The following is an 18,635-nucleotide window of genomic DNA, read 5'->3' as shown; positions in this document are numbered from 1 at the left end:
TGGGATATAAATGGCAGGCAAACATATAAGTAGTATTCCACAAAACGCCCATTGGGCTACTCCTGTCACTTCGTGGCTTGTGTGTAAGATGTATCACAGTTGATGTACAATATCACATTTGTCGAGCTTTGTATTGAGATTTTGCCTTTGTGTCTATTATTTCTTCATGTAGATATGCACCCCAGTCCATGGAAGTCACTGCCTTTCATGTTAGATTCATAAAGTGTGAATATTTAGTGCACTAAGCGGATTTTTGTGATTCAGGTATTACTGTTACAATGTACACTATTATATTTTGTGTATGTTTTTATCACTAAGCGGATTTTTGTGATTCAGGTATTACTGTTACAATGTACATTATTATATTTTGTGTATGTTTTTATCACTAAGCGGATTTTTGTGATTCAGGTATTACTGTAACAATGTGCATTATTATATTTTGTGTATGTTTTATATAGCACTGAATAAATAGACGTGAGTTGCATGTCACTTTCCAGTCAGTCAATCAGTCAGTTTGTTGGTCAGTTAATTCATCATTCAGTGAATTTGCCAGCCAGTCAACCGAGTTGATCGATTAGTCAATTGATCGATCGATCTATCAATCAATCAATCAATCAATCAATCAATCAACCAATCCATCCATCCATCCATCCATCCATCCACCAACCCAATCCATCCATCCATCCATCCATCCATCCATCCATCCATCCATCCATCCATCCATCCATCCATCAATCAATCAATCAATCAATCAATCAATCAATCAATCAATCAATCAATCAGCCAGTATAAGTCAGTAATACACTTCATTCGCGTACAGTATCCACAAACACAACCACGGGCAACTCACCTACTGCACATACAAGGAGAGAATAGCCGAGTCTGAATCAGTCACACAGAGTCGTGCGTTTCGTTGTTGGAGGACATATTTTTAAGATATCAAAAAAGTATTCGAGCTCGATTCACATTACAATTCTGGGGGTTTCCCTTCTCTGCGGAGGATTTATGACATTTTATCAGATATTCAGAGAAAATAATACAAACATTACAGAATATAAAATAATACAAACATTACAGAATATCAAATAATAGAGATTTCACTAAGACTATTGTGGGTCAAGTTTAATACATCATTGGACAAGCTCGTATGCTGATCTTTTAATCACATAACTGCCATGTCAATCTCGTTTGTATGACCATAGCACTACAACACATTGTAGCTCCATGGCATGACATGCAATTGCTTAAAAAAAAGAATATGATTCTGTCAGTAGTCTGTCATGTACATGACATGACATTAATACCTTCGAATGATCATTATTGTGCTTATTATAATATAGAAAACTTTAAAGAAAACATGACAGTATTCTGTTAGTCAGAAAATGAACAGGCTATTACAACGCACTGGATGACCAATGTTATCTTTAAACAAAAAAAATTAGAACTCTGTGTTGTTGGAAGTTGTCATCATTTCATGCAAGCTTCATTCAATTTCTAATAGCGTTGTCAAACGGAAGTTTTCAAAATCTGACCGTGAGCTACAAATTGCCTACACATTTCCTACATTGTAACCTTTTATTCTCATGTGGAAAATAAATCCCCTTGTCTTCACGTTAGCACACCATTATCATTTTCATAAAAGAACAAACTCTGGCAGCAAAGCTTCGAGCAGTTGTTAATAGATACTCATAGTACACACCCATAGATGTCAAGTTCAAAAAAATTTTATGAGTGAGATTTTCATGACTCTGCATCTCGGCGTAGGTGCGTAGCACCCGAGGGAGGGGAGGGTGTGGGAGGGGGGTGTCTGCCCTCCCACGGTTGGGAGCTTTTTCAATTTTTAGCTCTTAATGGTGCAAATTGGTGCATACTTTAGTGACTATTTTTAACTTATTTTGAAAGACAAAAGGAAAATATGCCTTCAATTACAACTCTTACTTTAATCCTTTAAGCTATGCTCCCAATGCGTGAGAAAAATGGGTGCCATGCGTGAGATCGTGAGACAGACCCTAAATGCTCGAGTCTCACTCACAATGCGTGAGACTTGGTAGCTCTGCACACCACCAAGGCTTTCATGTACAGATATGTCCCAGACATTATTGAATAATCTTCCCTAACGAAAAAGTGAATATGCCTATCTAACTTCAATCTTCATAAAGTACTGTTGGAGACAACAGACTCAACTTTTAATTTATGTACAGTAAAGCTGTGTAGAGTCTGCAATATAATATCTGTGTCTGTCTCCTGTTTTCAGTGCAGCACTGTAAAATATTTAGAAATCACTCTCTCTCCTGCTGTGTTCTCAATGTTCTTTTCAGCATTGCATTGCACACACCATCTATCCTAACTTTCTTTCTCAACATATATAACATACTCTTATGGTAGTTTAAGTAGTTAATGAAATCACAGGGAAGAACCTCGGTGATTCACACACACACATACTACACATTCAGATACACATAGGAAATCTGATCTTCATCAGTGGTACCCTGTGAGTTAAAAACCAATGATTTCATTTAAATAACATGGAAACAATAACACCTGCTGAATCAAAGTCCGGCACAAATGATCCAGCTCAAAGTGTGATGGTGATATCCTTGGTTTCAACATCAGCTCTCAGCCACCTAGAGCACAAAACCAGCTTATAGCAGACTGATCATTCATTGTACATTTGATAACTTTGATTAGGATTCTCACGGTGTAGAAGTAACCAAATGGGTATGCAGTTTTTCTATTCTAAAAAGTAGTAGTCCTGATGGTAAAACTACCTGAGAGGATGTCCCCTGAAATACTTTTTGTGACATTAAAATTTTTGTTTTGGTGAGACCAGGTACAGTATTCCCATTTTGAAATACATTGTAGAATAGGCAGCTGACTCTTACAAATGAGCACGCCAATAGGCAGTCCACTTGGCAGGTGGATGGACTGCAGTATGTAGTGATGTAAGTACAGCACTATGTTGATATGACCATAATTTGAGAAATGTAATAAATGAAATACATTTCAGGTGCTGGTGGACCCTTGTGATTCCTTACTGAATAACTGACCAGCCTTTGTCTTTTATTTACAACACAAGCATATCCTTTTGGTTTGAACATCCTAACGTCCCTGCATCTCATGGAGTAACTATGTGATGGACCAAGTTCCACTGTGGAAGAAAACTTTCAGACAAACTTATCTGGCCCACAGTGATGCTTCTGCCATAAGACATAAAAAGCAAGGGCAAGGGAAGGAGAAAAAGCACAGCCATACCATGGCATGGAGGTTACAAGAACAAAAAAGATACTGCTTTAAAAAAAAATAAAAATCATTAATCGTTTAAATGCTAATCAGGCAAGAAAAATTTCACAAAAACTTCCACTCCACATCTAAGACTTTTAGGGACAAGAAAGCCAATCAAACATAACAATGAAAGTTACTCTTTAATTTGAGTTGAAAGTTGCACACTACGGAATTTTTAAAAGCATGTGTTCTTGAGACAATAAGATTAGTCACAATCTCTTAATATGCACATTAGACAAGGTATTTATGTAATGGCTTCACAAACCTCCCATTGGTTTGTACATGAAAAGTATTGTACACTCATCACTGTCTTCAAAAACTGAGCAACTGTAATCTAATCCCTCCCCTAAACAAAACCATCATTGCTAAATAAGAACATTATGACGAGTAAGAGAATTATACTGTTCCTGTCTTCCTGAATTCCTGCACCAAATTAAAAAAGAATTTATGGAGATTTGTGCTTGCAATGGGAGAATTGCAAGGCCCCATCAGCATTTCTTCCTTTGGTTATGACTGTGACTATTACCTTTTGTTTAAGAGTAACATTCACTCTTCTCTTTGTTAGACTTTATTTCACATACCACAGACAAAATGAGTTTTAAGATTGGTTAGTCCAACAGCTGCCCTAGCTATGCACTTGATACAATATTCTCCCTGGAGTGTGGCATGCAAGAAGTTCTTCACTGCACTACTGAATCACTACAAGAGTTCATTGTTTATTTGCCATATTATACTGTACTTACAGGCGAATTACTGCAAGAGAAACTCTGCACGGACAATTACAATTACAAAGAACTTTCAAAGCTGAATTAACTTTGCCTTGTTGATTTTGATACAACAAATTAAATGGACCTGAAAGTGTCTTCAATTTTCCTGAAAACATTTAAGTACTGGAAAGAATAAATACAGAAAAAAAAATCGATAATTTGTCATAATAAAACCTCTTGTGCTATATACACTTTACCAAATCTAGACTGAAGAATTATTAGCAATACAAGCTCTGACAAACAACTGACATATCATAATTTGTGGATATACTCTGAAATCTACACATAGAAAAAAATATTGCATATATTATGTAATATACATATATTCTATTCATTACAATTTCCTTGTACCAACGCATCAATTTCACTGTATGCATGATATTGCCCTGAATGGTCTTTAAAATGCACTCCTTACATTCACAAACAATCACCTCCACAATAAATTCAGTAGCCTCATGTTCTCCTCTGTTGAGACAGTTGACTATAAGGATGTTGTCAAAATTGCTACAGAGCTAACTCCTGCATGCAAAAGATCTCGCTTCATTCATTCATTGCAAGGGGGTTTAACCTGGAGAAGTGGTCCCGCCTCACATCCAACTGGACCCCAAGGAAGACCAGCTAATGCAGCTGAATATGGGCTATCCAGCCATCTTCTCAAGATGGAAATGAAACAAACAAACAAACAAACGGGCAAACAGCAGACTGAATCACTGGGACAAGGAACACAATCGTTGAATTGGAGATACACAGTCTACTGGATAGTTTTGCTGGTACGAGTTGCAGATCTATGTGGAGCTGTACCCTGAGGTTCATATCACTGGAGGATGCCACCATTTAACCTGTTCCTAACTGAATTCTGAGATCCCTATAGTCTTAAAACACAGTCCACCAGATTCCTGTAGGTAACAGGTTAATTCTAGACATTTGACACCCTACTATGGCACTGCATCACAGGATTGGTCACTTACAAGAGATTATTCTTCACAGATGAAAACTGATTGTGGAACGATCTTCCACCAGATGTCATCAGCTGCATCTCTCTCAAGTTCTTCAAACAGAGGCTGCAGGAAATCCAACTCGATTGAGAAACCAGGAACTTAAACTGCACATAGTGACTCTGCTGATAGTTGAACGGCACCGTATACAATTATGTAAGTATCTGTACCATGCCTGCCGCCACACTAGCACTTTGATACACCTACGATGGACTGTAATACATGGAGCAAGAAAGCACCTGTTCTAAAACGGGAGCACTATAGTGTAATGGATAAGACTGCTGGTCTCAAGTAACAGAAAATTCCAAGATACCAGTCTTCAGCCTGTGGCCTGCATCCTTGGACATGATTACTCTTCTCTATATGTCCCGCTTGACCCTGGTGTATCGCTGGGTGTATTCCTGGGTGTATATCTTTTCCATTTGTCCCGCTTGACCCTGGTGTATCGCTGGGTGTATTCCTGGGTGTATATCTTTTCCATTTGTCCCTCTTGACCCTGGTGTATCGCTGGGTGTATTCCTGGGTGTATATCTTTTCCATTTGTCCCTCTTGACCCTGGTGTATCGCTGGGTGTATTCCTCAAATAGCTGGTGTCACGATAATGGCAGGGCCATTTTGGAAACGTAATGCTTACACCAAAGACACTAGCACCAGATAAATAAGGCCATAGAGGACAGTAGTCACACAGCACATACCCCTGATGTAAGTACAGTATGTGCCATAACCAAGTCACTTGGTATACAAACAGCACACAGAACGTAGGTTATCTGGAGATGCTAGCCATGTACTGATTGAAGTCCAGGATGTAAATTCCATTTGCAAGTGCAACATACAGGCAGTGGTAATTATGCTGGATGCTGTACACTGGTGACTTTGATCTGGCCCCCACGTAGATGGTCTATATGAGAAAAAAACAAAAACAAAACAAAAGCAAAAACCATGACAGAATGTCTTCAAAATTGTTGAAACCTCAGAATGAGGAAATATCTGGAACTGACATAAAATGACATGATGAAACTGTAACCTTGAAATCAATACTGCAATGGCATACTCAACTAGAAATATCACTTAAGGTGATTAATACCCCCGCCCCGTGACGACAGTCTTACCCAAGGAATGATCTTTCCTTGATCTTCTGCCATTTAAATGCCGTTACCATGGCAACGCAGCTTCCGACACGTCCGAAAAATATGTCTTGCACATCTTCCCACCAAGACTATTGTGTGTGCCACATTTCATAAGCTTTTGTCAAAAACTGAGGAAGTAGTTCAATCCGCAAGATCTTTCCTTGATCTTCTGCCATTTATATGCCGTTACCATGGCAACACAGCTTCCGACACGTCCGAAAAATATGTCTTCCACATCTTCCCACCAAGATCAAGGTGTGTGCCACATTTCATAAGCTTTGGTCAAAAAACTGAGGAAGTAGTTAAATCCGCAAGATCTTTCCTTGATCTTCTGCCATTAATATGCCGTTACCATGGCAACGTACTTTCGGGTACTGTCAAAAAATGCATCTTGCACATCTACAACCAAAGGCACACATCTATACCAAGTTTCATGGAAATTGGGCAAAAACTGAGGAAGTAGTTTGCAACACAAAATTTTCCATCATTTTGGCTCATAATATGTGAGCTGTTACCATGGCAACATACTTTTTGTCACTGTCAAGAAATGTGTCATGCTGACCTATATCCTAAGACAAACATTCAATATGAATTCCATGAGAATTGGAAGAACACTGATGAAGCAGTTTTGCCATGAAGCATTTTGCCCTATATTTTACCAATAACATGCCGTTACCATGGCAACTCACTTTTTGCCACTGCGGAAATATGAGTCTTGCACATTAACATATTCAGAAGAACATCTGTACCTAATTTCATAAAAATTGATCAAAAACTGTGGGAGGAGTTCGCGACGCAAGATTTGTACCCATTTTTGCCCATAATATGCCGTTACCATGGCAACGTACTTTTGGGTACTGTCAAAAAATACGTCTTGCACATCTACAACCCAAGGCACACATCTGTGCCAAGTTTTATGGGAATCGGTTGAAAACTGAGGAAGTAGTTCGCGACGCAAGATTTGCAACGGACCGACCGCCCGACCGCCCGACCGCCCGACCGCCCGACCGACCGCCCGACCGACTGCCCGACCGACCGTCCGCTGATTCCTATATACCCCCTTCAAACTTCGTTTGGCGGGGGTATAAATATCATTTGCTGCATTACATGTGCACACCAAATTGCCACAAAAACTCTTCAAAAACAAACAAACAAACAAATGTTCACTTGTCTCCAGTACACATCCTTCTTTGCCCTTTGAATTATCAAACCTAGTAATCCCTTGAACTTCTTCATAATGGAAAGGATAATTACTGGGTTCAAACGACTATGGACAGGTCTCCCGTGCCTTACTTGAATCCTATTTAACGCATTGAGGACGAGTCCCGAGTAGACTCGGGCAAGTATCTATGGGAAATGTGTGTTGTAGCAAAATCAGCCCGTCGTCAACGGGTCAATACATAGAGTGAGAGTGGGTATGGTCAAACTTATTGTTAAACAACACTCTGAACACTTGTGCTCCTATCATGCAGGGGGCGAAAAAACCCAAAATAACAATTCATGGAACACCTGTAATCCAAAACATCTGATAAAGTCTTTGAAAATTAACTACCTGATTCAGGTATTGTTCAATTTTCAAAAGTTGTCCATGCAATTTGTCCCACACTATTCCCCTAAACATACCACGAAATAAAGAAAACAGTGAGAATCGACAATCGGGGTAAACACAGACCTGAGAAAATATTGGCTTTGAAGCTGAAATGCTACAAAGCATGTAGGAGACTGGACTTTTACACCAAACTGGTCTAACACTGCAGTACTATCCTTTATGTGATCCAAAAAGTTTCAAACTTCAAAACATTGTAAGTCATTCACATTTGGACATGAGATAGTCAGGACATTAAACTTTTGACTTATATACCAGTCAAGATATCTTATTTTACAGGCAGTAATTTTGTAAGCAGTTTGCAAAGGGTTGCAACATATCAATTCCATGTGGAGCCAAGTGACACACTTAATTTTAATATAACTGGCCTCACAAGACAATTATACAGAGTTAGAGATAGACTATTCCATAAAGAAACAAGATGATCACCCAAAAAACATTGCATGCATTTTTTCTCCATTGCAGTTGCACCATTACAGTTTGTGGCTTAGGCCACTCTTACACATGAACTTTTATTCAAAAAAAGAAAAGAAAAAAGCATTCCATCTACTTTGTAGTTTGCTACTGCATTCATGTAATCATACCTGGAGACACGTGTCACTTCTCCGCTTGTCCCAGAATCGCACAACTCCGTGTCGGCATGAGCCAGCTGCTATGAAATTGTTGTTGTCTGACGAAAGGCAGTACACCACATTATCACTTGGCTCCTCAAACTCCAGGGTGGGCACTCTGAATACAGGACAGCATGAGCGGGACATGGAAGTGGTCACTTTACTGCTCAGTTGGACCTACTATCAGCCATTAATACATTTAAGTCTGGGGAGAAATTTGCTTCAAAAAAATAATGATCTGGCCACCATCAAAATGGCAACTCTAAATTTTCCTGCAAAATTTATGTGACATGAAATGACATGAAACTTTAACAATTGTGAAAGAGTAAAGTTCACCACATCCAGGCCACAAGAAAGATTACATTGAACTGGTGTACAGTCATGTAATCTACACGAAATTCATACAGATATCTAAAAAAAAGAAAAAAATCTGGCCAATTTGAGAAACAGGAAATTTAATCTTCTAAAATATGTTGCTAATCTAAAAATAAGTTGTAAATTTAGCAATCAAGAGGGTAACAAATATCATACAACCAAAACAAACCATTATAAATGACAAACATATGTCTTGAATGTAAAAGATTTTTACTCTACCTTATAAAACACTCAAATCTGCGGAAATTTCTTGCCGTGTAAATTTCTTAATTTACAGTATGTAAAGTGATGGTTGAGACTCTTTTTCCAGGATGCTATAATTGGCTGATAATATTTTCTGTTGCGTGCTGAGAAAGTGAGGCAGTTCCTCCATTGTCAGAACTGGACAGTAAACTACAGTGCAAGTGGTATAGGCATGAACAAGATCCATAGATGGAGAACACGGTACATGGCTATTAAAGATTTTAACTGACCTTGGTGTACGAATATCCCACTGTCTGATGTACGTGTCATACCCAGCAGACAGGAGGCTCTGGGGAGACTCAAACTGTAAGTCCAGGATCCCGGCACCTTTCCGTTTGTTCTCACCAAGAACCAGAGAGAGCTTGTGCCTTTCATAAGAAAACACAGAAATGCAATGTTTTTTTCATTTGCTACAACAGACTGAATACCTTTCTAAATATATCACTTAATCTAGTCACCATGCACAGAGTTATCACAAATGTATAAATGTGACAAATATCATACTGCCTTGAAAATGACAACAAAACGGATCGTACTTACTGTATTTACATCATGTGAAAAAAACACACACATGTACACAGCCTGCATATGAAAACATTTGTGCTGCTGGATTCATATTCTTAAAAATGAATAAAACATTTTGCCATTTACTATACAAGTTTGGAATGATTGAATGCTAGACTGTAATGAGAGTTTGACTTGATACAGTCTCTTAAATTGTTCAAATTCATGAAATTCATGAAATTCTTCCGTCGAGGGGCAACTGATTGACAAACTGCCCTACGTCGACGTACATAAGCACTGAATTTGTTGCTGTTTTAGGTCTAGACTTTTGAGGGAGAGAGGTTTGTGGTAACACCATGTGTATGTAGTCAATAAAAGGACTGTTGATTAGTCACAGAAGAACCTAGAGAGAGGAGAGTGGAGGAGGGAAGGGACATAGGGAGAGTGTAAGGATGGCAAATAGTGACAGTCAAAGGGTAGAGGTGAGCTGGAAGTTGAGGTTGCACTATGGAGACGGGAATAGGAGAAAGGGACAGCTGTACTGAAGAATAGGGTGAAAATCATGTAAAGAGTTTGGAAGTCAGTGGGAGGAGAAAAATGAAATAGAAAGAAGGGAGGATGGGGGAAGGAAAAGGATGGAAAATCACAGAGATATGAGAGAAAAGTGAAAAAGATGTGATTTTCTGATGATGTATTCAATCACAAAGTGAAGAGAGAGAAAAAGTTGAAAATGAGCCTACAGTTTTTCTTTGTAGAACTTCTTGTCACAAAAAAAAATGTCACATCTAAAATGTGGCGTATGTATCAACAAGTGTTTCTTCTCCTTCAATTACCCGTACAAGTTTAAATCTTTCATTACCACTGGCAGCCTGTTTGCATTTACTGTCTTTAGGAGTTTAAATTGGCTGTCATGGCAGGCATTGTCACCACTGATCTTCAACAAGAAAACTAACTGCCACCTGTACGTTATCAACTGAAACTCAATCTAGATGCATTTAAGTTGGCACCTGGCAGTGACTGTTGTCAAGGCAACAGAATACACTCACAAATGGAGAGGGTTGACTGACCTAGGTTGCTAACTATAGTGTATTCTCCAGCAGTGTCTATGATGTTCAAGAAAAATGTGCACAAGATATGGTGAATAATCTACTTACGAGTCAAGGTCCCACAGCTTTAGGGAATTGAGATCACTGTTGCCTGATGAGCCGACAGCAAGTAACCTGGCAAGCAAGGAAAAAAAAAAAGGAAGAAAATGTGAGCTTCAATCAAAATTGACTGACAAATTGTGGAAAATTTGCTTCAGCTCTCTATCCTTATCATCGTAACCCTGTAATTTTCACTGGCATCCCATCTGTGGAAAATATCACTGGCATTTCAAGATTGTGGAATGAAGAGGGCTACCATTTGGTAAACTTCAGTTCAGGTGGTTCTCACTGAAAACTGGAATTTATAAAATGATAAAGCAGATCATGTGACCAGACACTTACTTTTCCTAACATGTATTCTGCTTATGACCAGTCATGAATAAAACATAAAGTTTCTCAAATCATCTAACAGTCTTCTTGGGGGGAAAAATGTCTTCCAGATTTACTTTGCTTTAAAAGACATCTATTGCATACTTTCATACACAAAAGTTATTTCACACACGATGAGATGAGTAGATACTATTGGACGTTTTGTTTGATAAACGTATATAGTCTTGCTTTGAAATTACATCCTCACTTTGTGACTAAAATTTTTCATTTTTGAACAGGCTCCAGTGGGATGCCTCATGATGATCTGCTAAATATTTACGCTGTCAAACTTTTTTTCACGGCCATCTTTAATCGTGTACATACAGGTTGATGGAATGTAATAATTTTACCACTTTTTGAAATAAGAAATATTTTGGTGGCTTCATAAATTCATCTTATTACTCAAATATAAAAGGGTTGGCCATGGAGAAAGTGGAATGAAGTATGTTTGTATCTACACCACGAAAAGGCTTGAGGTAAACAAATTATGTTTTGGCAAACCTTCGTTCAATCTTCCAAATGATATATTTAATTTTGTTCGATGCTTTCTCTGGTAATGCATGTGCATGAAATTCTTGATGTTATTATTGTCATTTGAAATATAAATAAATGTATTTTAAAAGAAAAAGAAATTCTCATATTTTGAGAATGTAAAGATACATTTGAAGTCCATAAAGAAAGAAACTTGAAACACCTCCCAACCTGTCACAGGGATCTAGTTGAACAGACCACACCCGGTCCTCCATTCGAATGTGATGTACGAGCCTTCCGTCGGACCGACTCCACATGCGCACACCAATGTTGTTGGTGCCCCCAATCAGGAGCGTCCTGGTGGCATCCACACTCATCACGGCGGATCGGGTGCTGGGTGTGGTCACCAACCTTGCGCCACTCGACTTGTCCCAAACCAGCACCTGACCATCCCTATTTTGGAGAGAAGATATCACTCTTTTTAGTAATTTGATGATGTTGAAAACCAATGTTTGTATGGGTTAATATGGTGTGCTGATGACCCTCAGGGCCGAAACTGTGAAATATTTAAAACAAGCCAGGAATTTCACAATTCATTCCACTGCAAGTTTTTAAAATCTAATGTGCTGTCACTGGCAATTTGTTGTGTATTATAAAATGTATAAACTGATCTACATAATCTAAACATCTATCTACACTGTATCTATGCAAATATATTATCTACAACAAAATATCAAGCACACATAAACACATACAAACTCTTGTATACTAATTCCTGACCTGCTACAACTGATGACATCATTGTGTTTGACCAGAAAGCGATTGACATCCTGGGAATGTCCAGTGAACTTGACCATATTCTTGGCATTGTGGTGGATGGCCAGTCTCTTGTTTTCCTTCAAACGATGCTTGGTGATGTCACTCATCACGCTGATGTACAGGTGGTCCTCTGTTAGCTGCAGCCATGGTAACAATCTGAAGAGGCATGGCAAAAATGGTGTGGAAACAGGGGCACAATAAACATTAGTAGGTGTGCAAACTACGTGTGACTTGTTTCTGTTACATAGGTAAACGATTATGCACCAGTACTGCAGAGTTATCTATTCACTTTAAACGAATTGCAGACCTATGTTTGTGAAAACGAGGCACTTTTTTTTGCACTATACAAAGGAATACATAAGGTGTCACCACTTTAGGCCCCCCACTTTTTTTACCCCGGAAGTGCGTAAGTGGCACTATAAAGAAATAGATAAACCTTGAAGGTGAGCGCAGTAATGTTATGTTTTTGTGCTGAAGACCTTTTTTTTTTTGCTTGTCAGCTGAAGAAACCCGGAAGTGGCACTAGAAGTTGTGCTGAAGGCCTTTTTTCCCCCCCTTTTTTTCTTGTTAGCTCATGAAACCCGGAAGTGCCCCCCCCCCCCCCCCCCCCCACTTTTGAAAATGTTTCGCCGGCAGTGTTGGTAACAACGACACACCATGGCTGGTGTTCTTGTTGAGCTATTCATGGCTTACTCAAAAGAAAAATCTCAATGATTAGGAATATCAATGATAACTCACAATTAGCTAACTATCAGAGCATTTTTTCACAGTCCCTAATGTTTGATGATTTTCAGACATTCACTATCATCAACTTTATATCAAAGTTAACTTGAAGTAAAGCCAGCCCCATATAACCCCAACTCATATCTCTTTATCAGAGGACTTGCTTTATCAGATATCATACTCACTTGGTCTTGAATCTGAGTGACACATGTTCACTGCATTTACCATGATGCCAGTGGTGTGCTATCCGGCACCTGTCTCTTAGTGAAAGGCTTGATGTTCTGCAGAAGAATTGACACATCATGAATATGTTAAGTAAGAAGGGGTTAATCACTTCAAGGAAGTACCTGTTGCAAGAAAATCTTGATGCAACAGTAGCAATAATATCAGCGAATATTGTAGCAACCAGCACTCAGTAGCTGGATCTATCAAACTGGTTATTTGAGAATAGACCTTATTGACAAGTTTGACCTATACAACAGTCAAGCTGCATTGAAACAAGCAGGGGAATGACAGATAGGATGAATTTACTGCAAGCGTGGGGTTACCAATCATCATTTACCAACTTACATTTCATCAGTTACGTCGCCAGAAGTGTGTGAGTCAAAGTTGATGTACTCCAGACCCTTCTTTCTCCAGATGGCTAGGTCGCAGCAGATCTCCCAGAGCTGTTTGCAGGTGCCCGAGACCTCAGCCAAGTCCGCCACTGGCAGGAGATCTAGCACACAGATGACTACCTCAGTGGGCAGTTTCAGGATGTGGGGTTCTTCTTCAGGTGCATTGTCCACCTCTCCATTCATGGTTGACACAGCGAGGTTCACACTTTGTTCGCTTGTCATTCTCTGTTGATAAAGTGGATATAACATTGCATATAGAGCTACATTTAGAGAACCCATCAGTCTGTTGCATATTACTGCCTTTGATGAAACTGCCTATAAAACTAGGAACAATGTAGGCCCTGTAAATTAATGGGAGGCTATCATATGAAGAAAATGATTATCTCACATATCATCCTACACTTGCATACTTAAAGGTGCATGGTCCCGGTGTTTTAGTCAAATGCGTATGCGGGCGCACGGCACAAGTTTCCTATAGAGACCTACGCTATCGACTCCTCCTTAGGGCTTACGCTTTGGCCCACTTCCCCCGAGTCCGAAGAAGTCCAATCCACTGTAGTCAGTGGTCCGATCACAGTTCGGCTCATGATTCGGCTGAGGGGGATGACAGCTTTAGCAAACTTCTTTTGTGATGTCATAATAACAAGCACATATGCACGCACCCTGGCATTATTACAGACTGCGCGATGCGCAGAAAAGGCAACGTTACTTAGCAACACCTACAATGTATGCACTTTACTCTTGATGACAGCTCAACTTCGGTAATCTTCGTATCAATGCTAACAGTGATCGGCAGTATCATCAACAGCGCCCTCTACACTACCGGGACTATGCCCCTTTAAGACCCAGGGTTGATTAAATTTACTGTTTGTTGTGACATAAAGCAAGGTGCTCATAATTCAACCATAACAGCTTCCAAAATTTGATCTCCTGCTACATGACATCTTTGATGTAAACCTATGCTTCCACGTGCAGTCAAAGTTTAGCACAGGAGGTCAAACCTGGGTGCAGCTTATCTAATGGAGTACAAAGTTGCATCAAAGCCAACTGTATTCCACATATGCAATTATCAGCACAATAAAAATTGCAAAATATGTCTCTCTTCTATGTACGGTCTATTGAGCTCAAGGAAAAGACGTCACCATGTAAACTGCATGTAAATTAATGAAAAAGTGTTTATCTTCCAGTAAATGAACGGTAGTGGAGTGGTGACCAAACTCCCAGTTATCCTACTCTTTCCGACATCAAATCATCCATTTAATATCATTATTATCACTATTATTATTATTATCATTATTATCATTATACATTGTTCTTCATAGCTTTCTTTAAGAGAAAAAGACTACCCGATATCATCTATGTAGGGTAAAGACACTATTGACGAGAGGCAGGCCATGTGTAAAAACCATAATAAAAGGTATCCATGGATGCTACTTCTCCTTCCATCGAGTCCTGGCACCTGTGCATGACGTGCACCTGCTAGTGCTACTGCCTCAAGATTCTTCTTCTTCTTCTTCCAAGTAAGTACAAACTGCCCTTAGCATACTATCTTACCTGTACTTATCAAGTGCCTGGATGAAAAGTGCGGGTAAAAAGATCACTACAGATTCTATGTGTTGCTAAAAAAGACAGAAGAGGCTTAAGCTTAACAAAGCCTAATTTGTTGCACTCCCTGTTTGAAGATCTTGTAGAAGTTGTACATCACTACATGTATATGCAGGTATGGTATTACCGGACACCATGATATTACCGGACATGCACATTTTGCGTACTAATGACATTCTGTACGGGCGAGACTTCATAGATTAGCCTCACAGAACTTTGTGTGGACGGAAATCGCAAAAAACGCGACATAAAAATGTAAAAACATGAAGAAATTCACATTTTACCTCAAATTTACAGTTAAGTGACCCGCACCTCGTCATAGTTAATATTCATGCATGTTTGAATCACATTTCGTAACTGAAATTCTATGAAATCCCACTCACATACAGGAAGAATGCTGATGAAGATTCTGATAGAACCAAAAGTTCACTGATCGATATCGGAAATTTGTAGCTATCATCCTCAAACGCAAACGATGCGGAATAGTGCACTGAGGAAGGGGCCCGCAACTTGTCACCCGCGCATGCAGCTCCCATAGACAAAGCACGTACCAGGTAAAATAGAAGTTGTCGATTTCTCACGAGGTTTTATTGCGTGAACTGTTCGAAATGTTCAAGACAGACATTTTACTGTAAAATACGAAATTTGAGCCTCATTTGCCAATTTTTTCTTTGTCATCGTTGAGAATGTGTACGATGATTTGTGGGATGAATTGTGATTTCTAGTGCAAGGACTAGGTGCGAAAGACGTCGATTATTTCATTGCGAAAATAGTGTCCGGTAATACAATGCGATTTTGCATCGCGCAAAAAGACAACTTTTTTTAGAGGGGTATGTTTGAAGCATATTTTATAAAAACTGGAGTGAACAATTGACATAAGTTGGCTGAATTTGTAATTTCCAGGAGTCTGTGAATAAGTGGTGTTATTTTTAGCCGAAATTTCATCCTCTGAGTACGAAATTGAAAGCCACGGAAAAAAAAAGCGTCCGGTGATTTAAGGTGATACGATCTACTCTCCTATGTAGAGAGGTGCTATTAGTTGGTGGTAAAGAGTTCCATCATAGTTTAAAGGGACTGTACAGTACTGGTTGAGGTAGGAATTCATGTTTTGAACATTCCTAAGTGAGATAATGAAAAGCCTCGTATAAAATATGAAAGAGCTTGTAATTTTAAGGATTCAACATTTATTTGATGAAAATTGGTTTTCCAATGGCTGAGATATCCAAAAAAGTGCTAATAATAAAAGGCGACATGCCGCAACTTTATTAGGATCTCTTTGTTTCACCTTGTTTTTGGATATCTCAGCCATTTCAAAACCGATTTTCATCGAATAAACTTTTGATACCCCTTAGAACTGCATTCCCCCTTACATCTAAGTCATAGACTGCTATAGAGTGGTTTCTGAATATCTCGCAAAATGTTGAAAGCTAAATCTACACCTCGACCAGAACTGTACACACCCTTTAATCTATATTGGTAAGTTGACATTTGGAAGCTGTCTAACTACGCATGCGACTTGACAGCAGATACAACGTATATCAGAAGTAAACTAAAAATACTAGAACGCTAGTGCCATGGAATCCAATGGATAGATCTAGACTACGTGCATTAAAGTTTTAGTTAGACGGTTTACTTAGTCCCATGTGTGTATATTTACCCGAGTGTGACCATTTCTTCTGTCACCAGCACAAGATACAGATGGTAACTACAGGTCTATAGCCATTTTTACTTCCGTTCACGATCTGGAATCTTGAATGCTTGGTCGCTTCACCAAATTTGAAGTTGTTCCGCAGTATATATGAAGAGAGCTCTGAAATTACTTCCCACAGAGAAATTAATGATTAACCTACGTTCACCGAACACTTGCACTCGCTGCTAGCTGCTCTGTATGTTAGCGTACGGTAATTGACGTCACTTTCCTGCAGAGCTCTCATATCGCGTGTGTGATGCGGTACGGTTTTTGGCAATCACCGCTGGAAGTTGGATTGCGCAATAAACGACGCTCCTTCCGGGATGCGTGTTTTTTTTAGACGGCACAGATTGGGGAAACTAAAAATCTATCGGGGACCCTATCCCTAAACCTGACCCTAATCCTAATCCTAACCCTAACCATCAAACCCTAACCCTAACCCTAACCCCAACCCTAACCCTAACCCTAACCCTAACCATAACCAAAAACCCTAACCCAACGTTTTTCCCATAGGTTTAACACGCGCCATGCCCCAATCTGTGCCGTCTTAAAAAAAAACGCTTCCGGGATGCGATACGGGAGAAATGAAATCACGATATAATGTACAAATGTATTACCCAAAACATGGACCTACAACGAACTGAAACTGAAAAAAGAAGAAGAAAAAAAAAAAACAGACCAAAAAAAAACCTAAAAAACTAAAAAAGTAAAAAACAACAGCAAAACCATGACACACACATGTACACTTCCTCTCTCCCCCTCTCTGTATAGGCCTATATAATATAGCCTATCGTTTCACAGCCACTGCTAAATAAGATTACTGCATGAAACCAATATCTGATAAAAAAAAACAACATTCATTTAGAATTTATATGATTGTGTAAAAGTATAAGAGTTGAGGGGTGAAGTGATGTAAGCCTATAGAGCAACAATAACAGTAGTACATAGGCATATAGGCCTAATAAAGACCAACCATGGTGCTATCCCAAGCAAAATATGACAAAGAAATCGAACCAATTAACAAAAACATCAGTACCAGATTTGTGACATGGCTAGACTTGCCTATTGCAAGTAGCTAGGTCTTACATTTTTTGTTTGTTTATTTATGTTTTGTAACTCAAGGTCCTAAAGGTCTTATGACAGACTCCCATACAAGCATAAACTCCTTTAAAAATGAATTCTTACAACACAAATACTCAGTTTCTGAACCTTATCAGAGGAAGTTCGTCTTGACTTTTTCATGACGAAAGGTCTGAAAAGTGTTTGATTCTTGTATGATTCAGGGGTCGTGGAATGTTTTACATTGATGGGGGGTTGCCTGTCAAGATGAAATAAGACATCCCTTCCATCCCCCCCCCCCCCCCCTTAGACATGAAAAATCTAAGGACGGATCCTTTGGAAATTCATGAGTGTTGTGATTTGTCCCCTTTTTTTCCGATTTTTTTTCCAGGAGCCTCCCCCTCCCCCAAGAAAGTGTGTGTGCGTGTGTGTGTGTGTGTGTGTGTGTGTGTGTGTGTGTGTGTGTGTGTGTGTGTATGTGGGGGGGGGGGGGCTGCAGCTACCCCCCCCCCCCGCTTGCAACTTTAAACTAGCGTTCACAGTGACTCAAACGACTTATCCTTTATACAGTAATTGCCGTTTCGATGTCAGCGTATTGGTAGGTCCCGTATTTTACATTATTCTCAC

At 39.3% G+C, this 18,635-nt stretch overlaps 1 protein-coding gene across 1 annotated transcript; it reads right to left on the bottom strand.

Moving 5' to 3' along the window:
* Positions 1 to 5,807: 5,807 nt before the first annotated feature.
* On the bottom strand, positions 5,808 to 17,059 carry LOC139713714 (F-box/WD repeat-containing protein 4-like). Its single transcript, XM_071625419.1, is given in 9 exon segments — positions 5,808 to 5,942; positions 8,362 to 8,506; positions 9,237 to 9,367; positions 10,661 to 10,730; positions 11,727 to 11,948; positions 12,276 to 12,470; positions 13,223 to 13,318; positions 13,608 to 13,879; positions 16,917 to 17,059. Coding segments are annotated over 8 exon segments (1,263 nt in total). The 5' UTR covers positions 13,877 to 13,879; positions 16,917 to 17,059.
* Between the last annotated feature and the right edge of the window lie 1,576 nt (positions 17,060 to 18,635).

The sequence above is a fragment of the Diadema antillarum genome, unplaced genomic scaffold (assembly GCF_040938485.1).
Source record: "Diadema antillarum isolate AM-2024a unplaced genomic scaffold, OU_Dant_1.0 seq00002037_RagTag, whole genome shotgun sequence".
Taxonomy (NCBI): Eukaryota; Metazoa; Echinodermata; class Echinoidea; order Diadematoida; family Diadematidae; genus Diadema; species Diadema antillarum.
The sequence above is the reverse complement of the archived record's forward strand: the minus strand, read 5'-3'. Positions and strand labels throughout refer to the sequence as shown.